The sequence below is a fragment of the Dermacentor andersoni genome, chromosome 4, assembly GCF_023375885.2.
Source record: "Dermacentor andersoni chromosome 4, qqDerAnde1_hic_scaffold, whole genome shotgun sequence".
Classification (NCBI taxonomy): Eukaryota; Metazoa; Arthropoda; class Arachnida; order Ixodida; family Ixodidae; genus Dermacentor; species Dermacentor andersoni.
Genome location: NC_092817.1, coordinates 202,950,950 through 202,977,275, shown reverse-complemented (window position 1 = coordinate 202,977,275; position 26,326 = coordinate 202,950,950). Strand labels below are relative to the sequence as shown.

General features: G+C 46.6%; 1 protein-coding gene across 1 annotated transcript in view; it reads right to left on the bottom strand.

Annotated features, from left to right (window-relative positions):
• LOC126538510 (adenylate cyclase type 3-like) overlaps positions 1-26,326 on the bottom strand; it is a 385,015-nt gene that overhangs the window by 154,232 nt on the left and 204,457 nt on the right. Inside the window, exons 3-5 of the mRNA XM_050185368.2 lie at positions 21,366-21,602; positions 20,161-20,447; positions 11,129-11,267 (exon numbers count right to left, since the gene is read on the bottom strand). Of these exons, the coding sequence (XP_050041325.1) occupies positions 11,129-11,267; positions 20,161-20,447; positions 21,366-21,602 (663 nt within the window). The remainder of the gene's footprint in view (positions 1-11,128; positions 11,268-20,160; positions 20,448-21,365; positions 21,603-26,326) is intronic.

Genomic DNA, 26,326 nt, shown 5'->3' with positions numbered 1-26,326 from the left:
CGCCCGCACACTCATACACAGAGCGAACATGCGCATAGAACCATACCCAGGCACGCTCAAGACATGCACATGCATAACCACTCTGTACCATCTCGGCTGCTTCTCAAAAGCCTGCACGTGCAAACAGGCTGCATAACACTCCCTCTACCAATACCTTTTCAATGTCAGCTCTAATAAATCGCCTTAAGGTTTAAATTTGGCGCTTTTTTAAGCCAATGTGCCCTCTGGCGGGAGGGTGCAAAACGATTTTCTCCTGTCGTTGGACTTCACCGCCCCTGTCTGACTTTCTTTAACTGCTTTAACGTACCACCAATGTTCCGACTAAGTGCCAAAATGCATATGTTGCTAGAAGGGACTACCCTCTTGTTGTCGTCGTTTGAAACTTTTTGACCCTCGCCCTATATTCTGAAATATAAATTAGAAAAAAAAATTCCCATTGAGTCACACTTGTGCGTTGCTGTGAAGTTCCGAAGGAGAATGTCCAGAATTCCTGGACATGAGAGATCTTATTATGGCGATTACTTGCTTGTCTTGTCCTCGCACGTGATCTGTGCCCTCATTGGTTCGTCGGCAGTCCACCGTCGACCTTTGTTGGGCTGGAGGACTTAATGTCGGAAGTGCAGGCCAGTCGTTTGCAGTAGAGTTATTCACTGCGTCATCAGACACCGTGTTGTCATTGTGGGTGAGCGCCTTGGGAGCACCAGCCTCAGGAAGTATCGGCTGTCTTGCGACGGTATCAGTATTTCTAGTAGACGAGGATCGTCTACGGTGACGGCGGACACTACGCCGTCGTACTTTGCCGGCGGCCGCTCTGTGAGTTGAGTTGTCTCTCACCATTTGTTTGAGGACTTTCCGCTCTGTCTTGTGTCTCGGGCAGTCTTTCGACGATGCTTCATGGGGACCGGAGCAATTGGCACATTTGAAGTGAGTCGCACGGCAAGCATCTGCACTGTGCTGCTCTGAACATCTCGCGCACACGGTCGAATTTTTGCATATCCCGCTGACATGCCCGATCTTCAAACAATTACGACACTGAAGTGGTCTTGGAACGAACGGTCGCACTGGATGACGAAAAAATCCAACTTTCACGTGGGACGGCAAGCTACCTCCCTTGAAAGTTATCCTCACACAGCGTGAATCTCCTAGGCGACGGATTTCAATAATAGGAACATCTGCTGTGGCAGGTTTGACCAAAATAGGCAGATCGTTGTCGTCGATTGACTCATCGACATCATAAATCACACCTGATATAGTATTGCTGTCCTGTGGTATTATGGTGCGAACATTTATCTTGCCCAGAATTTTCACTGTACTCAAGATATCCAATGCTGCTCTGTTCTTGACATCAACCGCGAGAATGTTCTTACGGGTGTTAACTCTCATATCCGTGATCTCATTTGGAACAACAGCCTCTAGTGTTACAGATACGGCTTGCCTGTTTAGCCGATTCAGGTTGTCGGTCGGTGTCTCGGGCAAGAAGAGGATGGTATGAGCCGTGTCATGGGCCTTTGCTGCCGCCGTCGTCCTTGTTGAAGACGAGGAGGCAGTGACGATTCTCATCTTTCCTTTTTGCCTCACAACTGTCAAGTAGTCGCCGTCATCCGACAGATCTTCTTCTGAAGCAGAGTAGTACAGCAAGGTGTCCTCGCTGCCTGTGTCGCTCATCAGGTGATTGCGCTTCCTCGGAGCGCTCGACGCTGTGACGTCGGTCTCCTCCGGACGTCTAGCTGACTCCGCTTCCATCGCCGAAGGTCTCGGAAGCGGCGCCTCCCGAAAACACGCAAAAATACTCGCAAAATGAGAACAGTAGAAAACGGGGTTCCACACAAGAGCCACTTCTTCGTCTGTGCACTGAATTAGTACAAGCATATCCTCTAATCCTCTGCCTGATCTGAACCAATTGAGTAGCTCCCCGAGTATGTCCTTTTTCTCCTCCCACTACGACAGTTCTAATTTCATGGCATGCATCGCCTTTCTGTGTATATCCGGTCGTTACTGCAACTGGCCTGGGCGAGCTCGTTTCATTCTTATCATCTTTGCCTTTGTAGATCCAATCGGAAATTTCTTCGTTTTGATCATTTGCTCTATGGCATTAGTCTGCTCCGCAATACCTTGCTCTCTGGACCGAGGTTTTCGAAAAGTGGAATTGGGATTTCATCGGGTCCCATGCTCGTGTTATTAGGGACATTTGTTTCTGCTTTTTCCCGGTAATAGTTGTTAAGCTAAATTTTGATCTCTCAAGCTTCTCTGTTGTTACTGGATCCTTTTCAGCCTTGTTTTATGCCAAAGTTATCCATAATAACGTATCTGATGTATTGAAGTGCGTCGTCTGCTTCGACTATGTTACCGTCTTCGTCCCTTATAGACATTTGCGAATTTTAGAACGCAGTTCTTAGGCGCCCGTTCTTGCAGCAAGCGTCGGCGTTGTCCCTCGTAACCTAGCGAGAGAGCACAGGGAAATATGAAAACGAGCACGGAGCGTAGTGGGAGATGAAAGACGCGAGGAGGAGAGCGAAGGAGGAGGTCCAGCGGTACCATGAGGCGGAAAGCGGAGGAGGAGGGTATGGCGAAAGGGTGAGTGGAAAAGCGTAGTGCGGTGGCTGTGGCTACGAGAGGGCGCGAGACTAGCGCGCCTCGTCTGGAAGGACTGTTGGCGGCTGCTGCTGTGAATAGTGCCCACGCGCCACCCGCATGCTGGCTCTCGCAATCTCCAGGTTAGCGAGGCAGTGACGCCACACTTAATATTTACTTATTTCAATACACGTCATGCCAGCATTTTGGCTCTAGCAGGAATGACACACATATATAGAGCATACAAGGAAGCAATGAAAGTACTAGTCACCCGCAATACAAACAGAGACAATGTAAACGAAAAAAAACATAGACATTGATACATAAAGGTAACTTCGCTCCGTTTTCAACATGCTACAGGAGACAGATTGTTCGCGCCAGCTAATATATAACGAAATGAAAACACGTATAGAGCTGCGACCAAATTTAGCATTAGCGCGTATCGTAATAGACGTTGAATATTTTTTTTTTTGTTGCAGCTCCGAGTGCTCTTTCGGGGTGCCAGAATCTTTTTGGTGCGCCTATGTTTCTATTGCAAATGTTATGCGCCCAACATTCACTTGCGCATTTCATTTTCTCTTGCACGAGCTTACTCGCCATACTTTTCTTTTGTCAGTATTTGTTGCATCTAAGGAGCTCTTCTTCGTATAATCTCAACCTTTTGGTTTCTTGATGATCCCTAGACGCTTGCTTGCATTTACATGGTTCCCTCTTTCCAATACAACAATATCTTTGCCGTGTCTTATCTCCTGCTGCATAACGTCTACCAGTTCCTTATATTTCCAGACTGTTGGTTGAAACACCTCCATTTTCGTATCTATGTTTCTTGCTATCCCTGGTATATGCTTTGCATTAATTAGCGATCAGTACGATATGCAGTAAACACCAACTAGACCAAACTGAAGTTCTTCTGAAGCATATGAAATACTACCCATTTAATAGCTAACGATTCCTGCCATTAAGCTCTCTTCCTACTGTACAATGGGCGTTTTTTTATTAACTGCATTCAAGCAGGTGTTGGTGCCTGTTAGACGGCACTGGACGCTCGTCTTCTCTACATCTATATATGTTGTTGAAAAAAGTTCCAAAAAAATAAATGAGAAAAATAAACACTGGTAGCAAGTTCACATGCACGCAACAAAAAGAAATGTTTCTGAGCAGTTCACAAAATTCGAATGTTTATGTTGAAGTACAAATGACGAACCTTGTTGGTGAAAAACACAGCGCAAGTGAACGCAAGGGAACACGATAGCAAAAGTGATTACGGAAACACGAGTGTCTGAAAATCAGGAAAAAATATATTTTCGCTATTTTCTTATCTAAAACCCTTGGTGCACTACTGGCCATCGTTTCCTAAGTTGATTTTGCTACACACTGTCAAACATTTTTTCATTTTAGCGTCAAGGGAGGGTTCGTATCAGGCGTTGTAGTCGACATGTTTGGTTTTATGAAGGCATTTCAAGCACAAAAACAACGAACATATTTGCGTTATATAGCGAACGATATGCAATGATTATAGCCGTGGAAAACCAACGCGTCCTCTCATAAGTGAGTTTGCACAGCCGCTTCAAAATCACTTTATGTAATTTACAATGTGTCGACAGCATTTTACGATGTGTAGAGAACATATCTGCATTATATAGCGAACGATATGCAATGATTATAGCCGTAGAAAACCAACGCGTCCTCTCATAAGTGAGTTTGCACAGGCGCTTCAAAACACTATATGTAATTTACAATGTGTTCACAGCATTTTACGATGTGTAGAGATTTGTAGTTTATTGGCATTCCTTTAAACAATCATTATAGGTTTGATTACATAATAACGCAAGTAATTAATTGCCACATTGCTGGCACTTTGCGGAGTTAGGTAGGTTCCTATCTCACCTCATTTCTGGCCTATTCAACAATAATAAAAAGCATGTATGCTCCATGGTGGAACTGAACCTCGATTTTCCAGCTTAACAGCCCAGTGCTCTATCTGACCCCACTCGCTTTCATTTGTTTGTTTGTCGCTTTCTTTCTTTCTTTCTTTTTTACCAAAGCTGTCTTCGCGAACACTCCCGGACTTCCCTTACCTTCGCTGCTGGACGCTACTGTTTTCTGACCGAATATTTCACACTAAAAAAAAGAAAAACGAAAAGACAGATAAAACATTGGGAATTACGTGCACGAGGGTAGCATCGAACCAAAGTCTCCGAGCACAGCACTCCGATACTCTAACCATTAAGCCACTTTAGCACAGCTGAATCTGTAGTCGTCAGCAAGCACCCGTAATCACTTGATCTGTTACGTCATGTTGATTCTCTTCTTAAGTAACTTGCTTAACCGCAATAAACTAAAAAAACTTTGAGTACGATATGAAACTCAAGCCAGACTCAGTAGGCGTCGTCGTTCCAGCGTGAAGAGTTCCTGTGGCTCTTCAGGACAAGGTCACGGCTCAGCTACAGCTTATGGAAGCACAAGGTGTCACAACAAAGGTAACTGAGCCTACCGAGTGGTCTAGCCATATGAGCACAGTTGATAAGAAGGACAAGGTCCTATTAAGGACTTTGTCTTTATCCTGTGTGGACAAGGTACTATTAAGTTAATGTACAAGCCAGGGAAGTACCTCTTAGTGGCTGACGCCTTATATAGATTCCCTAGCAAGCAGCTCATACGAAAAAAAAAAAAAAAAATCAGAGCGATTTCAAGTAAATGTGTTTGAGTATATTTCAGCATCACAACAGCGCCTGGGGATCTTCTTGTGGCCACCGATGAATATCCCGCTCTCGTCAAGCTTCGAGGTTATGCCGAAAGAAGCTGACCAGAAAAAAGCGAGCTACCCGAAAATGCACGTCCGTACTAGTTCTAGAAAAGAAGAGTAGCACACGCAAGAGGGTATTGTTTTTTGCAGCAACAAGGTAATTATACCATCCTCAAAGACGCAAGAAATTAGGCATGCTCAAGAGACGTGATGTACTGGCCAAACATATCACGTGAGATAGAGCGGTGTTGCAAAAATTGCGCTGTCTGCCAGAAATATCAGCCGCGGAACGCGAAAATGCCTCATCATTTCCACAACATGCCAAAGCTGCCTTGGGAATTCGTTGGCATGGACCTGTTCTTTCACGAGGGCCGTGAATTTGCCGTAATTATGGACTTTTATTCTATCTTTCTTTTGAGATCCAGGAACTCCGTCAGAGCACTGCTAGCGCTCTGTCGTCATGGCACAGAGAACCCTTCTCCACGAACCGCTTAGCTCTGGAGGGATAATGGCCCACCACTCAGCAACCGGCTTTTCAAACATTTCCAGCAGCAGCTAGGCGTTGGCCGCACAAGAGAGGAAAAATCTTTTAAAAAATGCTCACTTAACCGATTTGTCTTTCATATGGCGTTGCTAGAATGACGCAACACCCCCCGAGATGATGTTCTAAAGTCCCCTCTGCAGAGACTCATGGAATGACAAAACAGGACCCTGCTGACTGTGCCCATCAGGCACGTAGTACCAGAGGCAGTACCAAGCAAAGCATTTTACAGCAGGCTCCGGGTGATGACGAAAATTAGAAGGCACCGACCAAAAAAGGAAAGATGGAATTACGTCTCGGCTCCCCCACGGGAGCCTTGTTCACAATGACTTGTTCACAATGAAAAGTCATTCCATCTTTCCTTTTTTGGTTGGTGCGTTCTAATTTTCGGCATGTACCACCCCGACCAGACGGGATTCCGTCAGACCCTTGACTCCAGGTGATCGGTCAACGCCAGAAGGTATACTATAACCGTGCAATGACGCACCTAGCGCCACTCCCCCCAAGTCAGCCTGCCGCTACATGCGACGCCCTCCGGCGAACCTGATTCCCTTACATTATCCTGAGGACAACCAACACACTGAACTGAACTAAGCGGGGCGTTCAGCCATCCTGACAACTGAAGATTGTCGAGAAATCAGACGCACAAAGGAACACCTGCGTGACTTAACGACCCATTGCGAAAATAGTCCAGCAAAGGCTCCTGAAGAAGGCTCCAGAGAATGCCACCCCTGTCAAGAGTTACGCAGAATAACGAGAACTCGCTACGAGCCCTGTTGAGACCCGCAACCTGAAAGGCATAATTAATTTGTTTCCCAATAAAGGGGAGCTGTAGCACGCCTGAACCTGCAGTCGTCACCAAGCATCCGTAATCACGTGATCTGGTACATCACGTTGCTTTTCTGTATATGTAACTTGCTCAGCCACAATAAACTCGTTGTTCGCCTAAGTGATGGCCTGGTTATGTGCTTCAGAGGACCATCACAAAAGATATTCCACTGGATCCACAGCGCATTGCTGCCTATAAAAAACGAATCTGGATTAGCGTTCAACATAATTATTTTGTAATTGCCCATTAAGTGAAAATCCGGCATCTGTAGCAGCGAAACGGCACCTAAATTCCCAGTGGCTGCGACGCCACGTCATGAGCGCGCCTCAACGGAGCACAGCGGGCGAAACCGAACACGTGCTGCCGCGCTAGCGCGCCTGGCGTAGCATGTGGGGAAAGGTCATCACCAGTGCGCCCCTAGATGTGACAGTCTCGCAGTCGTGAGTCGGTGCGTGGTCCGTCTCTCTCTCTCGCTCCCACTAGGCTTAGCTGATGCGCGCGCCTGCCGGCCTTGGTGGCCACTGCTGCTTCCTCAGTCTCTTTGCGCAGAACGTCGGTGGCATGCGGCCGTGGCACCACAGGCTGCTACTACTTGCTTTTTTGGGCAGCATGCACGTACCGCTATGGAGCCTGAAGCGTTTACACCGTCGGCGGCCGCAACCTCGGCAGCAGCGAAACGTGGCCGCCCCCACGAGTACACATCGGACGAAGTAAGGGGGCGGAAGGATGCAGCAAAATGAGCGAAGAGGCAGGCAGCGAAGTACACCATCGTCGTCAACTTTCCCGGTACACGGCGGGTGGAACAAACAGCTGCGCAAGGCGCTAGCAGACAGCACGAAGCCATTCGGAAGCGCCAGGTGGAAACGGTGCGCCTCGATAACATGCCCCCCAACAAAACTCGAAAACATTCGCTGCAGCGCGGAACTAGTTGGACTATAATGGTTTCGCATTCACAAATCGTAAGAAGTGCCCAGGTGTCCTCGGATTTTTCCACTGTTTATGGCGCTCCCGTATGGCGGAGTTTTATTGCGAGTTGAATGCTCGGCCTCCACGTATGTATTTTTGAGAACGCATGTCCAGATTTGTAGAAAGTAAGAAAGCGCAAGAGTGTGTGCCGGCGTGGCTGTGGAGGTTGGAACCCGGGACAGCGCTCAACATATTCTAAAGTACTCATTCCGGTAAGGATAACAGTTTTTGTTGTGTGCTGTGATGGTATGCTGTGAGTGTTGGCATGCCGTGGTTTTCCGTTAAGGCAGCGTACTTTCGAGAAAAACATGAATCACACAGGTTTTCGGTTAATCAGCTCCAAAGCAGCAATACTGATTTTTGCAAATACATTCCATCTCGTGCGTGCGTTTTTGGAACTAATAATCGTCGTGTAATCTAAAACTTTCACTCAGGAATAATCACATAGGAGACCTACATGCTCGCACAAACAAATATACGCCTATACTGAAGCGCATGGCGCTGCAGTGCTTGAAATGTGCAGGGGCCGGTCCTGCGATGAAACCTAGTGGCGGTGCCACTTGCGTGCACGTTGAGCTGCGCAAGAGACCCCCAAGTTATTGCGTCATCGTAACGTCACTGCTGTGTTTAAAATCGCTACCGAAATTCGCGAACTCGAATTCAGCGCGGAGACAACATATCAGCGGCATCTAAGTTCAAGCGTCTTCCCTGAAGGCTTGCAAGTAACACCCATAATTTCGAACAGGGTGATAAAAAAACACGCAAAATAGTTGTACCCTGTTTCGATACCGCCTATTTTTTCAAAAGGTATCGAAAGAAAATTGGCCACGATTACGCTTCTTGGTAATGCGATCTTTGAGCGCAGCTGCTGCCTTATTTCAACAAGAGGCAACCGCATACAGAACACGCTGTGCCCAACGGAGGTGGTTCTGCGTTTTGGATTGGGCAGCACACAGCGCGATCCGCCGCTGTCGAGCGGGCGCTCCGGTGACGCGCCATATTATAATAGGTCACCGCGGCGGAGAGGGAGAGGGGGATTAGCAATTATCATTTAATGTTTCTTCTGAGGTGGGGTGAGGAAACGGGTGGAGGACAGGGCTATCGACTGCAGGTCACACATTCATTCACTCACAGACAGGCCTCAATGTGGCCGCGCAACGTTCATGTGGGAAGTAGAAGTAGGGGATGAAACACCATGTCTTTCGAGTAACCACAGCGGCACTGCGCCGGTCAAGGGGAGGTATATTGCAAGAGTGGAGGCGGGAGAAGGACAGCTAGGCTCAAGCACTGCCAGAAGCGACAAATGCCACCGAGGAACGCGCCCTGCAAACGGGGAAGCGAGAGCCGTACAGCCACGCGACGCGGAGACGGAGAAGCGGAGAGCCGTGGGTCACGCGCGAGGCGACAAGGAGCGCCCGCCGCCGGCAACGCGGCAGTGCCGCGACAGCGGGAGAAGGGACGGCGAGGGCGGCGTGGTAGGCGGCGACCAGAGTCACCGCAACGGCGCTGCGCGAAAGAAGGGGATGAGAGGATAGGCGAGGACACGTGACTCGGCTTTGGAGGACAAGGGGAGAGCCAGACTCGCGCCGCGCGCGAGCGATGGACGCAGCCAACAATAACAAAACAATAAAGACACAAAGTCCAAAGTAATACAGTCCAAAAATGATCTTCGTCAATAGGCGTTTACGCGGGTATGAAGCATATGCTTCCTTCTAAAGTTAAACTGCTCATTCATTAATTAGTAATAAGAAGTAATTCATTAGTTTTCTTAAAAAATTCAATATTGTAGCATTATCTGGTGCACAGAGGCATGTTCAAACTAGAGAATCTGCATTTGCTCAAGAAAAGAAAAAGAGCCGCTGGTTGCATTGCGAATGCGACGTCCTTTTTTCCCACACTAGCAAACGTTTCAGTAGTATGATGTCCTACCTTTGTTAGCGTTATATAGTTATCGGTTACTTACAAGCTATCAGTCTTATGTAAAGCAAGATAATAGTGCAATATTCTCATTATCTAAGCTTCACAAAACACTGAAATCCCAGAAACGAGACACAAAGTGGTTTATACCAACACCTGGAACAAACTTGTAAACTTATTTCTGAAAATTTCGAAGTATCTTTCAACTGAAACTCTCAAATTAGGCTGTATTGCCAACAAGAATTAATGTACAGGGGGGGGGGGGGGGGGGGGCTATGAATCGAGTACTGACATAAAATTTTGAAGTCGACTTAACCTGTGAGATCGATTTATGTGGACGCACACACATCGTCTGCAAAATGTCAATGGCGAATATAGCTCAGAACATTTTTAAAATCGATATTAAAGTACGTGCGCGCAGCCAACCGCAAAACACAGCACCTTGCGACATCGATATCAAGGAAGGATTGTAAATAACCGAGAAAATGCTACGTCAAAAGTTTGCGCTTGTTCGTTTGTGCGCGGAACGCTTGGAGCAGTGCAATCATGACGTGCAAGCGGGCATGTCACGTGGTGTTTTTTTGTATTTCGCAGGCATCCGCAGTAAGCTAAACAACACTAACACTTAATAGATAGAAAGAGAGAAACAGTTTATTCGGACGTTTTACAAACCGCTCTGCAACTTTCTAATTGGAATTTCTTTCCTAGCTTGGTTGCTTCAGAAGTTGGTTAATTAGTCTTGACTAATTATCTAATTAAGCAATATACAAATAATAGGGTGACACACTGCATCCAAAAGTGAGCAACATGCATTTGGTCGCGTCGTTTTAGTGCATCGGCATCTTTTTAAACTCTGGCTAAACTTAGCTGAAACACCCTGTATATGTACAGTCAACCGCAAAAGTTTACGGGATGTGGTTTCCCGTTCAAATGTGAATTCCTTCACTGTTAAGGCATGACACTTCGTATTTAATGAATCACTGAAACTGTGCAAACTGTGCAATACTGTGTGAAACTGTGAAACTGAAACTGAAACTGAAACTGTGCAGGTGGCGAAGGCTACTACATGCTGGAACATATAATTCGAGGCTGTGTGACCGCGCTTCGCGAGAATACAGCTTCTTGGCAGATCCTGCGTCCCGTAATCTTTTGCGGTTGACTGTACATACATTAGAAGAAAACCAGCTCGGTTCTAAACAAAAATGCATAGCTATATATATGCCGATATGCATCTTTGTTTAGAATTATGTATGTTTTATGATTTATTTTATTTTTTTGTACGTGGGATGAACTGTTGGCATACCAAAGGGGCCGGGTCACTTGTCAAGCTCACTCATGGGAGCTTTTTGTTCCGGCTTCTCCTCTCAAGGAAATAAAATTTGAATGTGAAATTTGAATCTTGCGATAACATAAGGACGAATGTCTTTCGCCTGTTAAAAAATAAGCTCGAAGGCTGTGCCGTCCGCACTCTCTCAATCTGGCAATAAAAACAATAAAACTCCAACAGTGCGCGCTCGGCACAGCTCGTGCGGGCCAAGGGTGGGCGGCTCTCACTGACCGGCTTGAGGACCTCGGTGATGAAGTATGTCTGCAGCCCTGCGAGCCGCAGCGCCTCCTCTCGGGAGCCTCCGTCTCCCGGTGCCACGGCAAACTCTCCGTTCAGGAAGCTCAGCGTGCGCTCCGAGATGTGCACGCGCCTGCGGGTGTTAGCCAAGCACATGGTTAATAAGTGAAGCACAAACTTCGTAGAACCAACGCAAAAAAGGAGATAATTTAGATAAAAAGCTCTTTCGTCATATATGTTGCTTCCTTTATTTGAAGTATAGGGAGAAAAATATTCCGCTTTGACTACTCCCACCGAAGAATTAACAATAAGCCAGCCCTCGACCCTTCACTGTACGTAGCGTCCTTTGTAACCTGGAAAGCTCGACACCCTCGTCAGCACAGCCTATCTTTGTATTTTGCCAAAATTGACACATTCAATTACGGCTCTTTCGCAACCGCCATTGTTGATTGGAGTTGTCTAGACTACGCAATATGGCATGTCACCTTGGTTGTATTCCTGTAGTAATTTTGTGTTAATGTGTTCTTTCATTTTTATGCCTTCCCTGCTTGGACCTCGCGTCTGCAGTGTGCAATAAATAAATAAATCACCGTACGACCAGTGTTTCATGAGAGAGAGAGGGAGAGAGAGCGAAAAAAATTATTGGCTCATGATATTGACGTTTACGGTTTACTGCGTGAACTGCGTAAAGCGATTGAGTGAATGCTTGCTACCTTGCTCACGGGTGGTAGAATCAACCGTGCGAGAAACACGATATAACATACATGGCACACAGCACCATATGCGCGTGCTCTCTCTCTCTCTCTCTCTGTAGTTGTACTGTTCGCACAATATCATTATCTGCCTTGACAGTGGTAGCGCCCTTAGCGCAAGTGCTTGTTTCCTTGAGGCTCATTGCCAAGGCATACATATGGCGAACATCAAACCTCTCCTAATTCCATTGCATTACTATGCCGTCAACATGAATAAGTAACTACAGCTGTATAGAGATGACAGTCGCAACGCCACGATGTATGTTCATACATGTATTCACGCCAAGCAAAATCTATCCAAAGGGCTCACGGACGAACGAGTGCACACACACACACCTACACAGAAAAGCATACGCCCGCACAAAGAAATACACACGCGCGCGTGCACACACACGCGTACGCACACACGTACATACACACGCACGCACACTACACGCATACACAAACATACACACATGCGGACGCACCCACAATACATACAAACGCAAATGCACAAACAAACACGCGCAAATACAGACGTAAACATACTATACGTACACATGAACACGAGCACATATACCCGTACGCACGCACAAACACACAGGCACACACAATACACGCACGTACAATTACATACACACGCAAAACCACACACAAACACACACCCATGTGCAGGCATAGACACTACACTCACATACAAGCACAAACCCACACACACACACACACTACACGTACAAACATAGATGCGTGTAGTGTGTGCTCATATATACACATACACACACTAGACGCACACATAAACATACACATGCGCTTATGCACACACACACACACACGCGCGCGCGCACACACACACACACATGCACAAACGCACAAACGCAAACACACAAACACACACCCATGCACACACACGCACTCCACACGCACATGCGTACTACACATATTTATGCGCACTGCACACTACGGACACAACGACGCGCATACACAAAAGCACGCGCACAGAGACCGACGTGAGACAAAGAATAACCCAGAAATAAGTTTAAAGAAAGAGATGATTGTCTTCGTTTTATAACCCCAGAAAAACGTATTCCCACTCACTAACACCACACCATTGCAAGACCGCAAGTTACGCCTGCTGCTACAATTCATAACGAAAGTAATTAAAATTGCTCAATAATTTCTGATTTAAGTAGCGTGACCGGGAATGCACTGCATACACTACATCACGATTGTAATATTTCATTCATACGTGAGCCGATTACATCTTTTCTGTGATATAGATGATGCTGTGCGTCTGTGTGTTGCTTGATGCTATCATTCAACGCGCTGAAGGGACGCGTGCCATGGTCAGTGCATAGGAACACGTGGACGATGGTAAAGTTTTGGGATCCTGCTATGACGTGTTCTGAACTGAATGATTATATTCAGCTGGTTCGTTTCAATATTCATTAATGATTCATGAAAATGGGTGCCAATGGAAGAAAAGCAGTCGGGAATGGCAGGGGATCACGTGGTGCCGGTAAAGCAACATGCGACTTCATGGCGACTCATAGCTCCAAAAAGTCAACTTTCGGTTGAGGGAATTACTCGCAAACGAAATATGTTTGTGCCAGCAGCACATAAACTCGTGTTATACCAAATACATTTTTGATACCCTGGTTATATTCAAGCGTGTACAGATGGTTCTTGCCACACAAATCCTTCTACAGCTGCCTTTGTCATTCTAGAATGGAACCAAATACAAACGTTAAAACTACCTCACACGACGTCATCAACAACAGCAGAGCTTTATGCAATATTGTACTTGGTACGCTACGTAAATTCAATGCAAATAGGGGCACAATGGGTCATCCTTCGTGACTCGCAGGCGGCTTTGTCTTCACTTCATGGTGACATCAACAATTCGTAATAAATTGTATTATATAACGAGATACTTGAGGAACTCACAAAAGCAAGTGAAGAAAATCGCGCACTAACGTTGGAATAGATACCTGGCCACTGGCGAATGTTGCAGCAGATAAGGCAGCTGGATAACCGCATGTTAATAACGCCACACATGGTCTCCTAACAGAAGGCGGATTGCGCTGCATACTAAGACAGATATCAGCCCGGGGTTGGAAAGTCATGTGGTTTGATCAGAACTCGAAATCTTCACATTTATTTCACATTGACCCATCACTTAAATTTAAAATCCCATCCACATTAAATACTGCCGGAGCCTTTGAAACGCTGATTCACCATCTGCGGCTCGGTACCACGTACACAAAACACTTTCTACATAAAATTTCAAGAGCTGATAATGCTTAACGCACTTGTGGCCACGCTGATGATGTACATCATCTTCTGCTAGAATCTCCGCGACACAACACACACAGACAACGCTTAGCACTTGATTTAGTGACAGTAGATCGCAGGCCCTTCAGCCTCGGGAAAATCTTCGGTCCTTGGTCAACATACTCATTGCAAAGACGAGCGTTACTGGCCCTTCAAATATTTCTAGAAGGAAGCAATATTCCCGGAAAGTATTGAGTAGAGTGTTTAAATGTGATAGCGCTTTGTATGGTCTTTTTTTACCCGACTTTGGCCAATCCAATGCCTGGCTTTTTGTAACTTCATAAGAAGTTAATTCGTGATTTCTTATGTGCCCTTATTTTAGTCTAGCTAAGTGACCGGCCTTTGTGTTTACTTTAGTGCACATATGTGACTGGAGTTTGTGTTGCTGTGTTACTGAGCTGACTTTCAGTTTTAGTGTGGCATTAGTCTACTTACGTGGCTGGACGTTGTGTTTTTATGATTTGGAGTTGTATTTCAGGTATAGTGCGACATTAGTGCACTTATGCTACCGGAATATTTGTTGTTATGATTTCACTGTTCTTGCTATGATTTATTCTTTTTCTAATCCCTATGTAAAAAGGAGTAGCCGGCGCCAATTAAAGGCGACATCTCTTAAATACCATATAATAATAAACAACAACAACAACAACATAGTTATCTTCACACAATAGCGACATTTTCTCAGAGCAGAAACAGTCAAAACACACGTAGATGCTTTGAAATCTATTGCGGGACCCCGTGGTACTGGTTGCGCAGTTAGCGCGTGAAATTCAAGAAGGGAAACTTTGGCAATAATGTTCTCTTCTAGTAATGGAACCACTTTCTGCAACATACACGACAACATGGTTTTGAAAGCATGGTCTACCTGCTTAAGCTAATTTAATGTTGATATTTGGTTATTTTTAAGCGGTCACACTGAGTGTGAACAGTGTGAGTAGCCTCAACATGTGTGCAAGTATATTTCATTGCTACGCGTCTTCGTGACCCTTCTCGTTGTTTTTTCTATCCTTTCGACTTCGTCAAGTACAGGGCAACCAGCCACAAAAGTATTGCATTGCTGCATGCAATGTACTGCCTTCTTTTTCTGCTTAGTAGCACCTGATTTTCACTCTTGTCTGAGGCGTCCGGGACCTCATCAATACACATAAAAACAATTTTATTTCTCTAGTCGCCATTTTTAACAAAGTATCCTCACTGGTGGCAATAAGACTGATTTGATTGACTGGTTTGATTGTACTCTGATCAGCCTACCCGTCTGTCATCTCTCCTTTAACCCATGCCTGCCCGCAAAAGAAGCTTCACTTATATGCGGAGCCGGAAAGATTGTTTCGTGTGTTCACTAGTAAAATTAAAGGAACGCAAAAAAGACAGAAATAAAGATGGAAACGCGTGCGACCGTGTCTGCACAGGCGGCATAAAGTCTACTGTTAAAATCATGCACATAGAAGCACGGACAAATGGAACCGCATCATTCATTACCTTAGCGAAACCACTTCCCATTCCGAGTGATAAACTGGGAATAATCTTTGAAGTGTGAATCAGGTATTGTCAAAAATGTGTCCAATGCTACATGTTACTGAACTTCGGTCAGACATTTACAAGTCTGGGAGCCCGTGTGTGCATATGGTATAACTGCACATATCAAACGCTGTCCGCACCGGTGGAGCTCGGTAGCAAGCTTAAGCGTGACTCTCCCCGCTAATTGGTGTCTGGTGAGCCCAAGACTGCTTTTATGGTATTGCAGGCTTACTTGTGCACCGGAAATATTTTTGTACTTCGAATCGAGTATATTTGCATGACCATATCAAGCGTCGTTGTTATCAGCATTTCGAAAGGCACATGAGCCAGCATCGAGTCTGGACATTCACGAATCTCAGCTCGCACAATCGTTCCGTCACGACGTCGGCTACTCACACACGATAAAGCGCCTAATGACGCTTGGCGCAGCTTCCGATGTCGGCGTGGGTCTAATGAGCCGTATCGTAGGCACGGTACGGAGTGTAGAGGGCGAGTCTAGAAGTTGTGGTAGATATCAAGACGAGCCTCGGGCACAGCATCAAAACCAATAGGTACGTGAATCGTGAACCAAAGACGCTCGGAGGGGTGTAGAATATTATACAATGCACCAGAAAGGAACATTTACTGGCAGTGTGCAGCGAATTCAGTAGCGCTTTTGCACATTGCGCGTCCATTCGAGTAGATCACGCTAAAGCGAAGAAGCCAAACAAAAGCATTGATCATTTGATCACACCCGCTAACAACAGTTTAATAACTGTGGAAGAATGGGAAGACAAGATTTTTCGCTTCATTATAGCCGGCTCCCGAGACACATACAAAAAATTGAGACTGAGTAACTAGAAAAACTAGGCAGAAAGCACTAGCGTGAGTTTTGATCCTCACTATCGCCCCTTTCGCCACAGCCCACATTTCGGACCATTATGCGCTCTTTAAGTGGACAGGTGGCTCAGCAGCAGCCATTCAAGGCTCTAGTGCTGCCACAGAATGTGTCGGAGATAACCTTTGCACACGAGTTTTGCATTTCGATTAGACGACCTGGTACGGCATTGATCACCTAAGAGTTCCAAAACTCTCTTCAAGAAATTAAAATAATAATATACTCCGCTATCACTCAGAACCATCCGCATCCTGATCCACCATTTTCTCTCATGGAACTAAAGAATGCCTTCGCTTTGTACCGCCTAAAGATAAATACAGGACAAGCAGAATAACTTATTGGGCTTTGAGAAACCTCGGCGCTGCAGAGACTAACGCTTTGTTGTAAGTACTTAATGATGTATAGATATCAGAATGTCTCCCGACATTCTGGGAATTCGCAAGAGTAGTTACCGTGCTTAAATCTGGCACGAGAGAACGAAATTTATTTGGAGAAAGGCAGGGAAGTTGGTCTCAGCTTTAACTTGTTCTGACCCGTTATTCTACACTGGGGAAAAGGGACGGGGAGGAAAAGGGCTGATTAATGATGATGGTGGTGATGTGAGGAGGAGGTGCGTATATACAAGTTCACAACGTTGTGGTATCCCTAAAGCCATGTGTCCTGCCCAGTGGCTTGTAGAACGGGACATCACTTTCTTTAGACCCGTTTCGCGCTGTGAGCCTTACGAGAGGCCTTTGCAAACTAATAGAAAAGATGACCGATGTTAGACTGCAATGGTGATCGGAATACAGTCAGTTTCCCCAAAATGGCTTGCTTCCACAAGCGCAAGTGTATACTATGGATGCGATTATTCATCTCGGAACGTAAGTGGAAGATGAACGTAGCTGCGGTAGAATAACCATTAATGTATTCCTGATCATTGAGTGGCCGTTCCACAGAACCAGTCTATAATCACTGGGTTGCTTCAATTAGGCATGTGTGTTATAACTTGAGATGGATTGCGGAGTTCTCGACGAAGTATAGAATATTTATAAACACTGCTGATGGCAGAAGCGCAGAACGCCAAGTTAATCAAGGCGTTCCACATGGGAGCGGGCTTAGTTCATTCCTGTTTAATAGTGCAACGGCTCAGCTGCCCCGTATTTTATCTGACTCTCTCTGCTGTTCACTTAAACGCAGATTACTTGTGCGCGTGGTCATCACGAAATAGCGTACAAGGGATTCAGCAAAGCCTTCAATAAGGACTAAACGCCATCAATACGTTATCGAAAACCAAAGGTATAGCACCTGTCCCCGGAAAAATCTGCTGTCCTCCCATTTACCATGAAATGCGTGAAACGCTTCGAGTTTTATTACATCCTAAGTGTGTACAACTGATTCCACAGCACCCATCTTTAGGTGCGGTGCTTGACTCACGGTTGTCAGGGAGTCCGCAAATCAAAGCGATTGAAGAACAAGTCAATTCTCTCATTAACACCCCCCGTAGAATCGCGAGCATTAAATGGGGAGACCCGATATCATCATTAATGCGTGTACACTGCGCACTCTTTAGGCCAAGGGTTGTATACTCCGCTTCAGCCCTACATGGCCTGTCATACAGTTCAAAAAAAACATTCAGCGACTCTTAGCCAGAAGCCTACGTATGTGCTTAGGCGTTCCCGTGGCATCCGCTAGTTCCGTAGTTATTCTCGAGTCTCGCCAGCCCTCTTTCCAGGCACTGCGATTTACGGAGACCGTGCCGTCACTATTTCCGTATAACCACTCAAAAGGCCAAGCAGCCCCTTTACCAAGCGCTTAGCAGCCGAAACGGGGCGGAGGTGCACGAAATTATAGAACAATGCAGAAACCTCCTATTCTTACAGCAGTATTCGCAAGTAGACCAACACCTGCCTGTATGACCGCCTGTGACTGACTCAGTGGTGCACGTTTGTGTGCGTAACAGCGGGGCCTGTGACCTCCTTTCCTCCTTCACCTCTTTCAATCCCCTTTCCCGCTTCCCCAGTGAAGGGTAGCCTACCGGGCTCAGAGTAGCAGGCAAAAGCGTGTTAGCTCAGGCCAATCTCTGTGCCTTCTTTGAAGTATGTTATCTATGTCTCTCCCTCTCCAAAGTAGACCTCTCCCGTCCTGCTTGGTGTCTCCACGTTGCAAATATTTCCCCTTAAATACTACGAATTGCGTGTAAATCTAAGCTGCAGATTATAGAATTGAAATATTTAACCTTGTCACATATTTACGCAGACCGCATTTTCGGTATATACAGAAGGAATGTAAATTGATCAAAGCTTTACTTCAACGCTCTTGATTCCAGTTTATGGTGAACAAGCAGCTTGCAAATTGTTTTACAGTATACTCCATCAACCACTGCCTAACCTTACTTAATTCTCTCTGCATTGAAATTTATATATGTACAAGGACAACCACGGCAATGTGTACCTTTAAGGGATCCTCAAGCATCACTACTCTCCGTAAACATATAAGCTTTTGCTTAGCAACTGATGCTTTAGTAAATGTGGTACAAGAGGCTTACGATTTTTGGATAGAGCCAGAGCATGATATAGTACTCCGGTGGGTTCTTAGCCATTGTGGCATTGTAAAGAATTATGGTACAGGTCCTTTCTTTTTTCGCAAGGCTTAGAAATCAGATGAAATTCAGTTTCATCATTTGCGAAACGGGACGCCTCTTGTGTTATTAACAATATCGGCGCCCGAATTACAAGAAAGACTTGGGCACAGTGTTCAGTACTAAACAGGATAGACCCATTTATAAAGTTCTTCATACCGATAAATGTCAATCGCGCTATAGAAACAATAATACATACATTAGTAGTAGGGGCAACGTACAAGACGTGCTTCTTAAACAGGATCGGAAAAGCGTTAGCCCAATTTGTTCCTGTGAAGATTCCTATGAGAATGTGGAGCACCTTCGTTTACACTGTACCAAATACTCAACCTACGCTAAAAGTCAAGAAAATTACGTCTTATTGATAGGAGACCACTATCATTGTAGAACACTTCTGGTGCGTGGTAAAAAGAAACATCCCAAATAAAGGCAGTACGTGCATTTGTAGAGTTTCCTGATAAAACGGGAATGGTGGTAAATTATTAGATTTTTAAAACAGTTTGGAAGATGTAGCACCTCTTCAGAGGCTTGTATATACGAACATTAATTCAGACATATGCATCGAAGTTTGCGAGACTTGTGACAACATAGATCTCAGATATGTCACCTTGTACGTACACATTGTTCCTTGTACGTTCTTATAATTTGGCGCATGGCATATTCACATAATTTCCACGATTTTCTTTATCGCAGATAGCTTTACACTCGTGTTCAAGCTGATGAATCTGGATGGCGAACTAGTATTCCTTGTGTCAATACTTGTGAACTACTCGCGGGAACTCGTTTTCGAGTGATTTCGCGTTGTCATTCCTTTGTTATTACGAGAGTGCGTGCTCACCTTTTTAATGAACATCGGAGGAGTAGCCGGCGCGTCTACGAGGCGCCTCTCTACATGCATTCATAGAAGTTAAGAAACCTGGTGGCCCGTCCGAAAGCTGCGGGCACGTACCCGGGCATCCCGCCGCTCTCCATCTTGTTGGCGAGCACGACGTCCTTGCTGTAGACGTCGTACTGCCACTGCCTCTGGCCCAGCACTCCCGCGAGCACGGCCCCGGTGTGTATGCCGACGCGCATGTCCACGCCGCTGCGGGTCTGGTCGCGCACCGACCGGATCGCCTCCACCATGCTGAGCCCCATGTGGACGCACAGCACCGCGTGGTCCGGCCGTTCCTCGGGCGCCCCGCTCACGCAGTAGTAGCAGTCGCCCAGGATCTTGATGCGCAGCTGGTGGAACTTCTGCGCACGGCCGACCAGGGGCTCGGTTGAAGCCACAAATGTGAACGCGGAAGGTGTAGTGAGCGCACTGAATTGCAACTAGGTTAGAAGCTGTACGCACAAGCTAAATCTCATATTTCACAAAATTACGTTTACAGTGTACGCTGTATGTCCAGTGACACTTACACTTGTACAGTTTGATTTATTGGTCCAGCGTTCATTGTTGGTATCCCCTCAGGTTGCACGGACGCCGCTCGTAAATACATAGATTCACTCGTATAGTTCGCAGTCTTCCTCGCTTGTAATTTCGTGCGCTCGAAAAACACGCTTCATTACGTGTCACTCAGCCGCATTTAAACGCGCTCAGACTCACGCAAGCTGCAGTTCACTGGCACTCGCTCAGGCTCACGCCCACTTAGGCTCACTTCAACTACCGTCTTATACCCTGTAGAATTAGCTCAAGGTCATTCTGACTGAGATTAACAAGGCAGTCTGAGCATGAGTGAGTTAAATCGGGAGTGAGTTACTGACTAACGCGGGAAGGCCAGTATCGGAGTCCTACAGTTCTATTTTCAGAAACCTGGCAAATGACGAGATTATTCTTTTTTTTTCTACGTTGTAGATGCGGTTGGAGTGCGATGTTACGTAAGTTATGAGCCGGATTCTGAACTTATCGCAGTTAAAGCATTATTGTGTTGGCGAAACAAGATTGATTACTAGTGTAGAAAATGAAGGCAAGAAGTTTGAGTGCTCGGTTTTTTTTTTCGAATGCATTGTTGTACCACTTTTAACGGTTAACTGGACCCGAGTGGAAGCTGTCGGAATTTTCGACGTAATGGTGTGCAGATGCAGGAGCGTTCTCACTCAAGCAGTTCCCTGCCCAGAGGAGGGCGCCGCATGGCCGAGAGAAAGAGAGAAAGAGAGCAGCGCGGCACTCACGTCGGACAGCTTGTCGAAGCGCGCGAAGAGCTCGTTGAGCGTGCGCACCAGCTGCGCCGCCGGACAGGTGGACGAGAAAGCGGTGAATCCCACGATGTCGGCGAACAGGATGCTCACGTTTTCGTGGCGGCTCATGTAGATCTTCTTGAAGGGTCCCTGCACCACGGCGTCCAGGTCCTGCTTCAGCTCGGCCGCCACGTGCTTCGGGAGCACGGACAGCAACAGGCGCTCTTGCTCCTACGCATATGCTCAGAATCAAATTCCTGGAGTTGCCCATAAGTACAGCATTGACAATTGTGTGGCTTTATCAGGGGGCGAAGCAGAGGTACGTATTCACGACAAAGTGATTATTTTTCATTTCCGGCAAATGCTCACAGTAGTGACTAGCGTCAGAATTTCTGCAACGGTAATCAGCACACTGATAGAGTAACAAATTTTCACTAAATAGCTTTCTGGTAAAAACTATAGAGGGCAGTTTTTAGTCGGCGAATCGGAAACTGCCGTTACATCGTACGCCGTAGTTACATCCCAAAACATCCTCCCTTCCCAACCACCCCGTCGGTGTGCCATTGTTGGTGTGTATAACTTATTCTTTTTGTACATATTTTGTGCAGTTCAGTTATATATCTTTGAATTAGACACATAGCCAACCCTATCATCAGTCTGCAATTCGCTGCGCGATCGACCTATAGTTGACAACGACGTCGCGGCAATAAAGCAGTGAACGGCTCGCACAGCAATGTACTACACGGTGGCGCAAATATAGTAATGCGTGGCGACTGATGAAGTTTTAAAGGAAGTTGCAACAAACTGTCACGGAAGCGCAATATACATCGCTCCCGTGTTCATTCTTGACAGAATACGTTCCTCCAGGAGGCAAACAATTTCGATGAACTAAAGCACCAGCGCAATGTGTATTTGGAAAGGGGAACAATACGTAAGACGATGACTAAGAGAGATAAGATAATGCAGAGAAAGGCAGGGAGGTTAACCAGAGGTAGTTCCGGTTGGCTACCCTGCGCAGGGGGAAGGGTTAAGGGGGATAGAAAGAGAAACAGAGTGGAAGGGGGAGATAGAAAGAAAGAGACAAGCACGAACAGAGCGCGTACACTACATTGCGGTAGGGGGCGGCATTCTTAGAGTCTGTCGTGAAGCCCCGTAGACAGCAGGAACTTTAATAACGCGAGTAAGGCCTTCAACGTGGATGTTCTTTCGGAGCATTGTCCTAAAGCTTTAAGTCCTGATAGTGGACGGTTGTCCAACTGGTCCAATACTCTGCACATCACTTGTCTCTCAGCACTGTATCGCGGGCAGACACAGATAATGTGTGCGAGCGTCTCGTCGATGTTACATGTGTCGCACGTGGGGCTGTTGACCATTCCGATGAGGAAAGCATACGAGTTCGTAAAGGCAACACCTAGCCACAGACGGTAGAGCATGGTCTGTTCACGTCGTGGTAACCCAGGTGGGAGGTGCATCCGTATGTCTGGAGACAACGAACGCAGCCGACACATGGTGAAGACATTTGAGTCCCACAGGAGCAAAGTACAATCACGGGAGATCAATCGCAGCCCAGCCGCAGCGTCTGTTCGCGAAAGCGGGATGGACTCGTTGACCACTTTCATGCGCAGATCGGGCGGCTTCGTCGGCGTGGTCATTCCAGCTGATGCTACAATGTCCTGGAAGCCACTGAAAGATTATGTTGTGTCCCTTCTCATGACTTTGATGAAATATGCGCCGAATTTCTCAGGCCAGTTGGTCATTGGGTCCGTGGTGCATTGGGCTTCGTATGCACTGAAGGGCTGCCTTGGAGTCACTAAAGACTGTCCATTGTTGCGGTGGCTTCTGCTTAATGAAATGAAGTGCAGCACGGAGCGCCGCGAGTTCTGCACCCGTCGATGTGGTCACACATAAAGTTCTTAATTTGATCTCCTCAGATTTTCCCGGGATGATGACTGCAGCAGCAGAGCTGTTGAGTTTTACTGAACCATCTGTGTATACATGTTTCCGGAATCTGTGCACGTTGTGGATGTGCTCCAAAGTTGCTTGCTTCAAAGCTTGCAATGGCGCTCCAGCTTTCTTTCTGATTCCTGGAATTGTCAGTTGCACTTCTGGCCGGTGCAGACAGCACAATAGATCTGATAATAGTGTAGCGGGCGTAAATTCTGATGGCAAGTAGGACTGATGTCTTACAATAGTTTTGGCAAAAGTTGAAAGTGGCCTTTTCGCTGGCAAGCAAGCAAGATGGTGGGAGGAAATCCGAGTCAGGTGCTGGATGTGTGCTCTCAGGACATCTGTATCAATGTAGACTCTCAAAGGAGCGTCTCTGGCTATGGCCACTGTCGCAATCGATGACGTAGTTTTGGGGAGACCGAGACAAGTCCTGAGTGCTTGGGCTTGCACGTTCTGGAGCTGGCGGATATTCGTAGTGCAAGTATTTCCTAGTACAGGTAAGCTGTACCGCAGGAAGCCCAAAAACAGTGCTTGATATAGTTGCGACATTGACGGTACTGTTGCGCCCCAGGACTTCCCGCCGAGAAACGCAAGAAGGTCCAAAATGGCGGCCAAACGCTTTGTAATGTACGAGATGTCAGGGCTCCAAGACAAGTCTCTATCAATGATGACGCCAAGAAATCGGTGCATTCGTCTATATCGTATAATTTGGTCATTAATCCGCAAAGCATACGGCGCCATCGCTTTGCGAGTAAAAGCAACGAGTGCACATTTCTCAGCGGAAAGCTCCAGGCCTTGTCTTCTTAGGTATGTTGACACAGCTGTTGAGGCTTTCTGAAGTCGTGCGCGGACTTGTACACGTGTCACGCCTGAAGCCCATATGCAAATGTCGTCTGCATATACGGAGAGCTGAACGGTTTGCGGTAACGAATCAGCGAGACCATCGAGTACCAGGTTGAAAAGGGTAGGGCTGAGTATCCCGCCTTGCGGTACACCACGACTGGTATAGCTAGGCGGCATTGGTCCGTCTTCAATCAAAATAAAGCGAAAGGTGTGTCCAGCAATCCCTACAGCTTCTGAGGCGCCCAGAATGGCATGATGGTCTACATTGTCGTACGCACCTTTAACATCAAGGAATAGGGCCGCGGTGATTCGTTTTAGATGTTTCTGGTGTTGTACGTATGTTACCAGGTCGATAACGCTATCTATAGACGAGCGGCCGCGTCGAAAACCAGCCATTATCTCTGGATAGACGTTGTAAAATTCCAAGTACCATTCTAACCTTGTAAGAATCATTCACTCCATTACCTTGCCGATACAGCTGGCCAGTGCTATTGAACGGTAAGATGACAATTCCAACGGAGATTTGCCAGCCTTTGAGGAGTGGAACAAGCCGACTGGATTTCCACGTTGTAGGGACCAGGCCGTCACGCCATGATGCGTTGTATAGGCCAAGAAGGGCATCACTGGCCTCTTGACCAAGGTTTGCAAGCGCAGAGTATGTGATGCCATCGTGTCCTGGTGACAAAGATCGCCTGCACCCAGCAAGTACGGCCTCCAGTTCTTCGATGAAGAAAGGAGCGTCCATACGAGGATCTCTGGAGCAAGGGGGACAACGGGAATAGGTGCGCAAGGTGAATACGCGAGCACCGGACCCGCGATCCTCGCGCAGTAATCTTCGGCTACCTCGACTTCTCGGCGTCCTTGATGTAGGGCTAGAGACTTAAATGGGCGACGCTGTTGAGGAGCTGTTCGAAGTCCACGGATTGTTCTCCCGACAAGCGACAGAGGTTTGCGTGGGTCGAGAGAATCACATAACGATTTCCAGCGTTGATTTTGCAGTACAGCAAGGTGACGCTGAATTTTCTTTTGAATGCGTCTGGCCTCTCTAAGGTCGTAGACTAATTTAGTCCGTCTGTACCGTCGCTTAGCTCGCCGGCGGATTGCACGGAGGCTCTGTATTTCCGAATCAAAATCTGTGTATTTCTCTAATGGCCGAAATGAACGCATAGCATCCCGCATAGCCTTGGCGATCTGAAATTCTAGTGTGGACGAAATGCCTTCGTGGCATGTGTCTTCCATAAGTGATTTGAACACGGGCCAATCTATTGTTTGTTTAAAATTTGATGGAACGCATTTGGTGAGGCCTTTTATCTTCAGGTAGGTAGAAAGATACGCAGCATACGTGCTGGCTAACATGCTACGCAATAACGGTGAACTTCCAGGATTCATTCTGGGTCATCGGCAACTTCATAGAGTTGTTGGTCTGCTACCTGCAGTTCACTGTGATCGCTTTCCACAGTAAAGTGCTTGCGCGGAAAAAGAAAATTTGCATCTTTTCTTGTCTAACAACCCATAGCTAAACTATCCGCTGTCAAGGTGCGTGTTGCTTTCCGATATATAGACGACTCTTTAATACTGTTCAATAAGACAGCTTGTGGCCATGCTTCCCTTGTCAAGGCCAGTTTCTCCCTCTTTGCCCGAGTGCTGTGCGATTTTACCCTCACAATTGGGCTTCTGAAGCATCGACACCTGAGGTTTCTGGACACAAGCTTAGCTTCCCTCAATGACCATGTATTTCGGCAATATGCAGAACGCTCAGAAAAAGTCCTACTTGCCATCAACTGTGCCCACTCGAAACTTATCAAGCGAGCAATAGGGACCGTCATACTTATAAGTGTCCTTTCAAGGTCGTGCTTCCACACGGTTGATTCCAACTTCAAAACTCAAATAAGAAGATTAACCAACACGGGATTTCCGTTCCCGCTACTACAAGAGCTAGTGTAAATGATTCTGAAATCATTCCGCAAGAGCACGCATCGGGGAGGGATGACCGCGACTGGTCAAAACGCGTGCCTAATTCCTTACATCAATCTCGTATCTCACGAGATCAAAAACGTCGCTCAGCGACTAGGAATTCCTGTCACTTTTTTCAGCCCCGAACAAGTTAGATCGGCTGTGCAGACGCGGGAACCATGAAGGACCCTAAAAAATGAATGCATATCAAG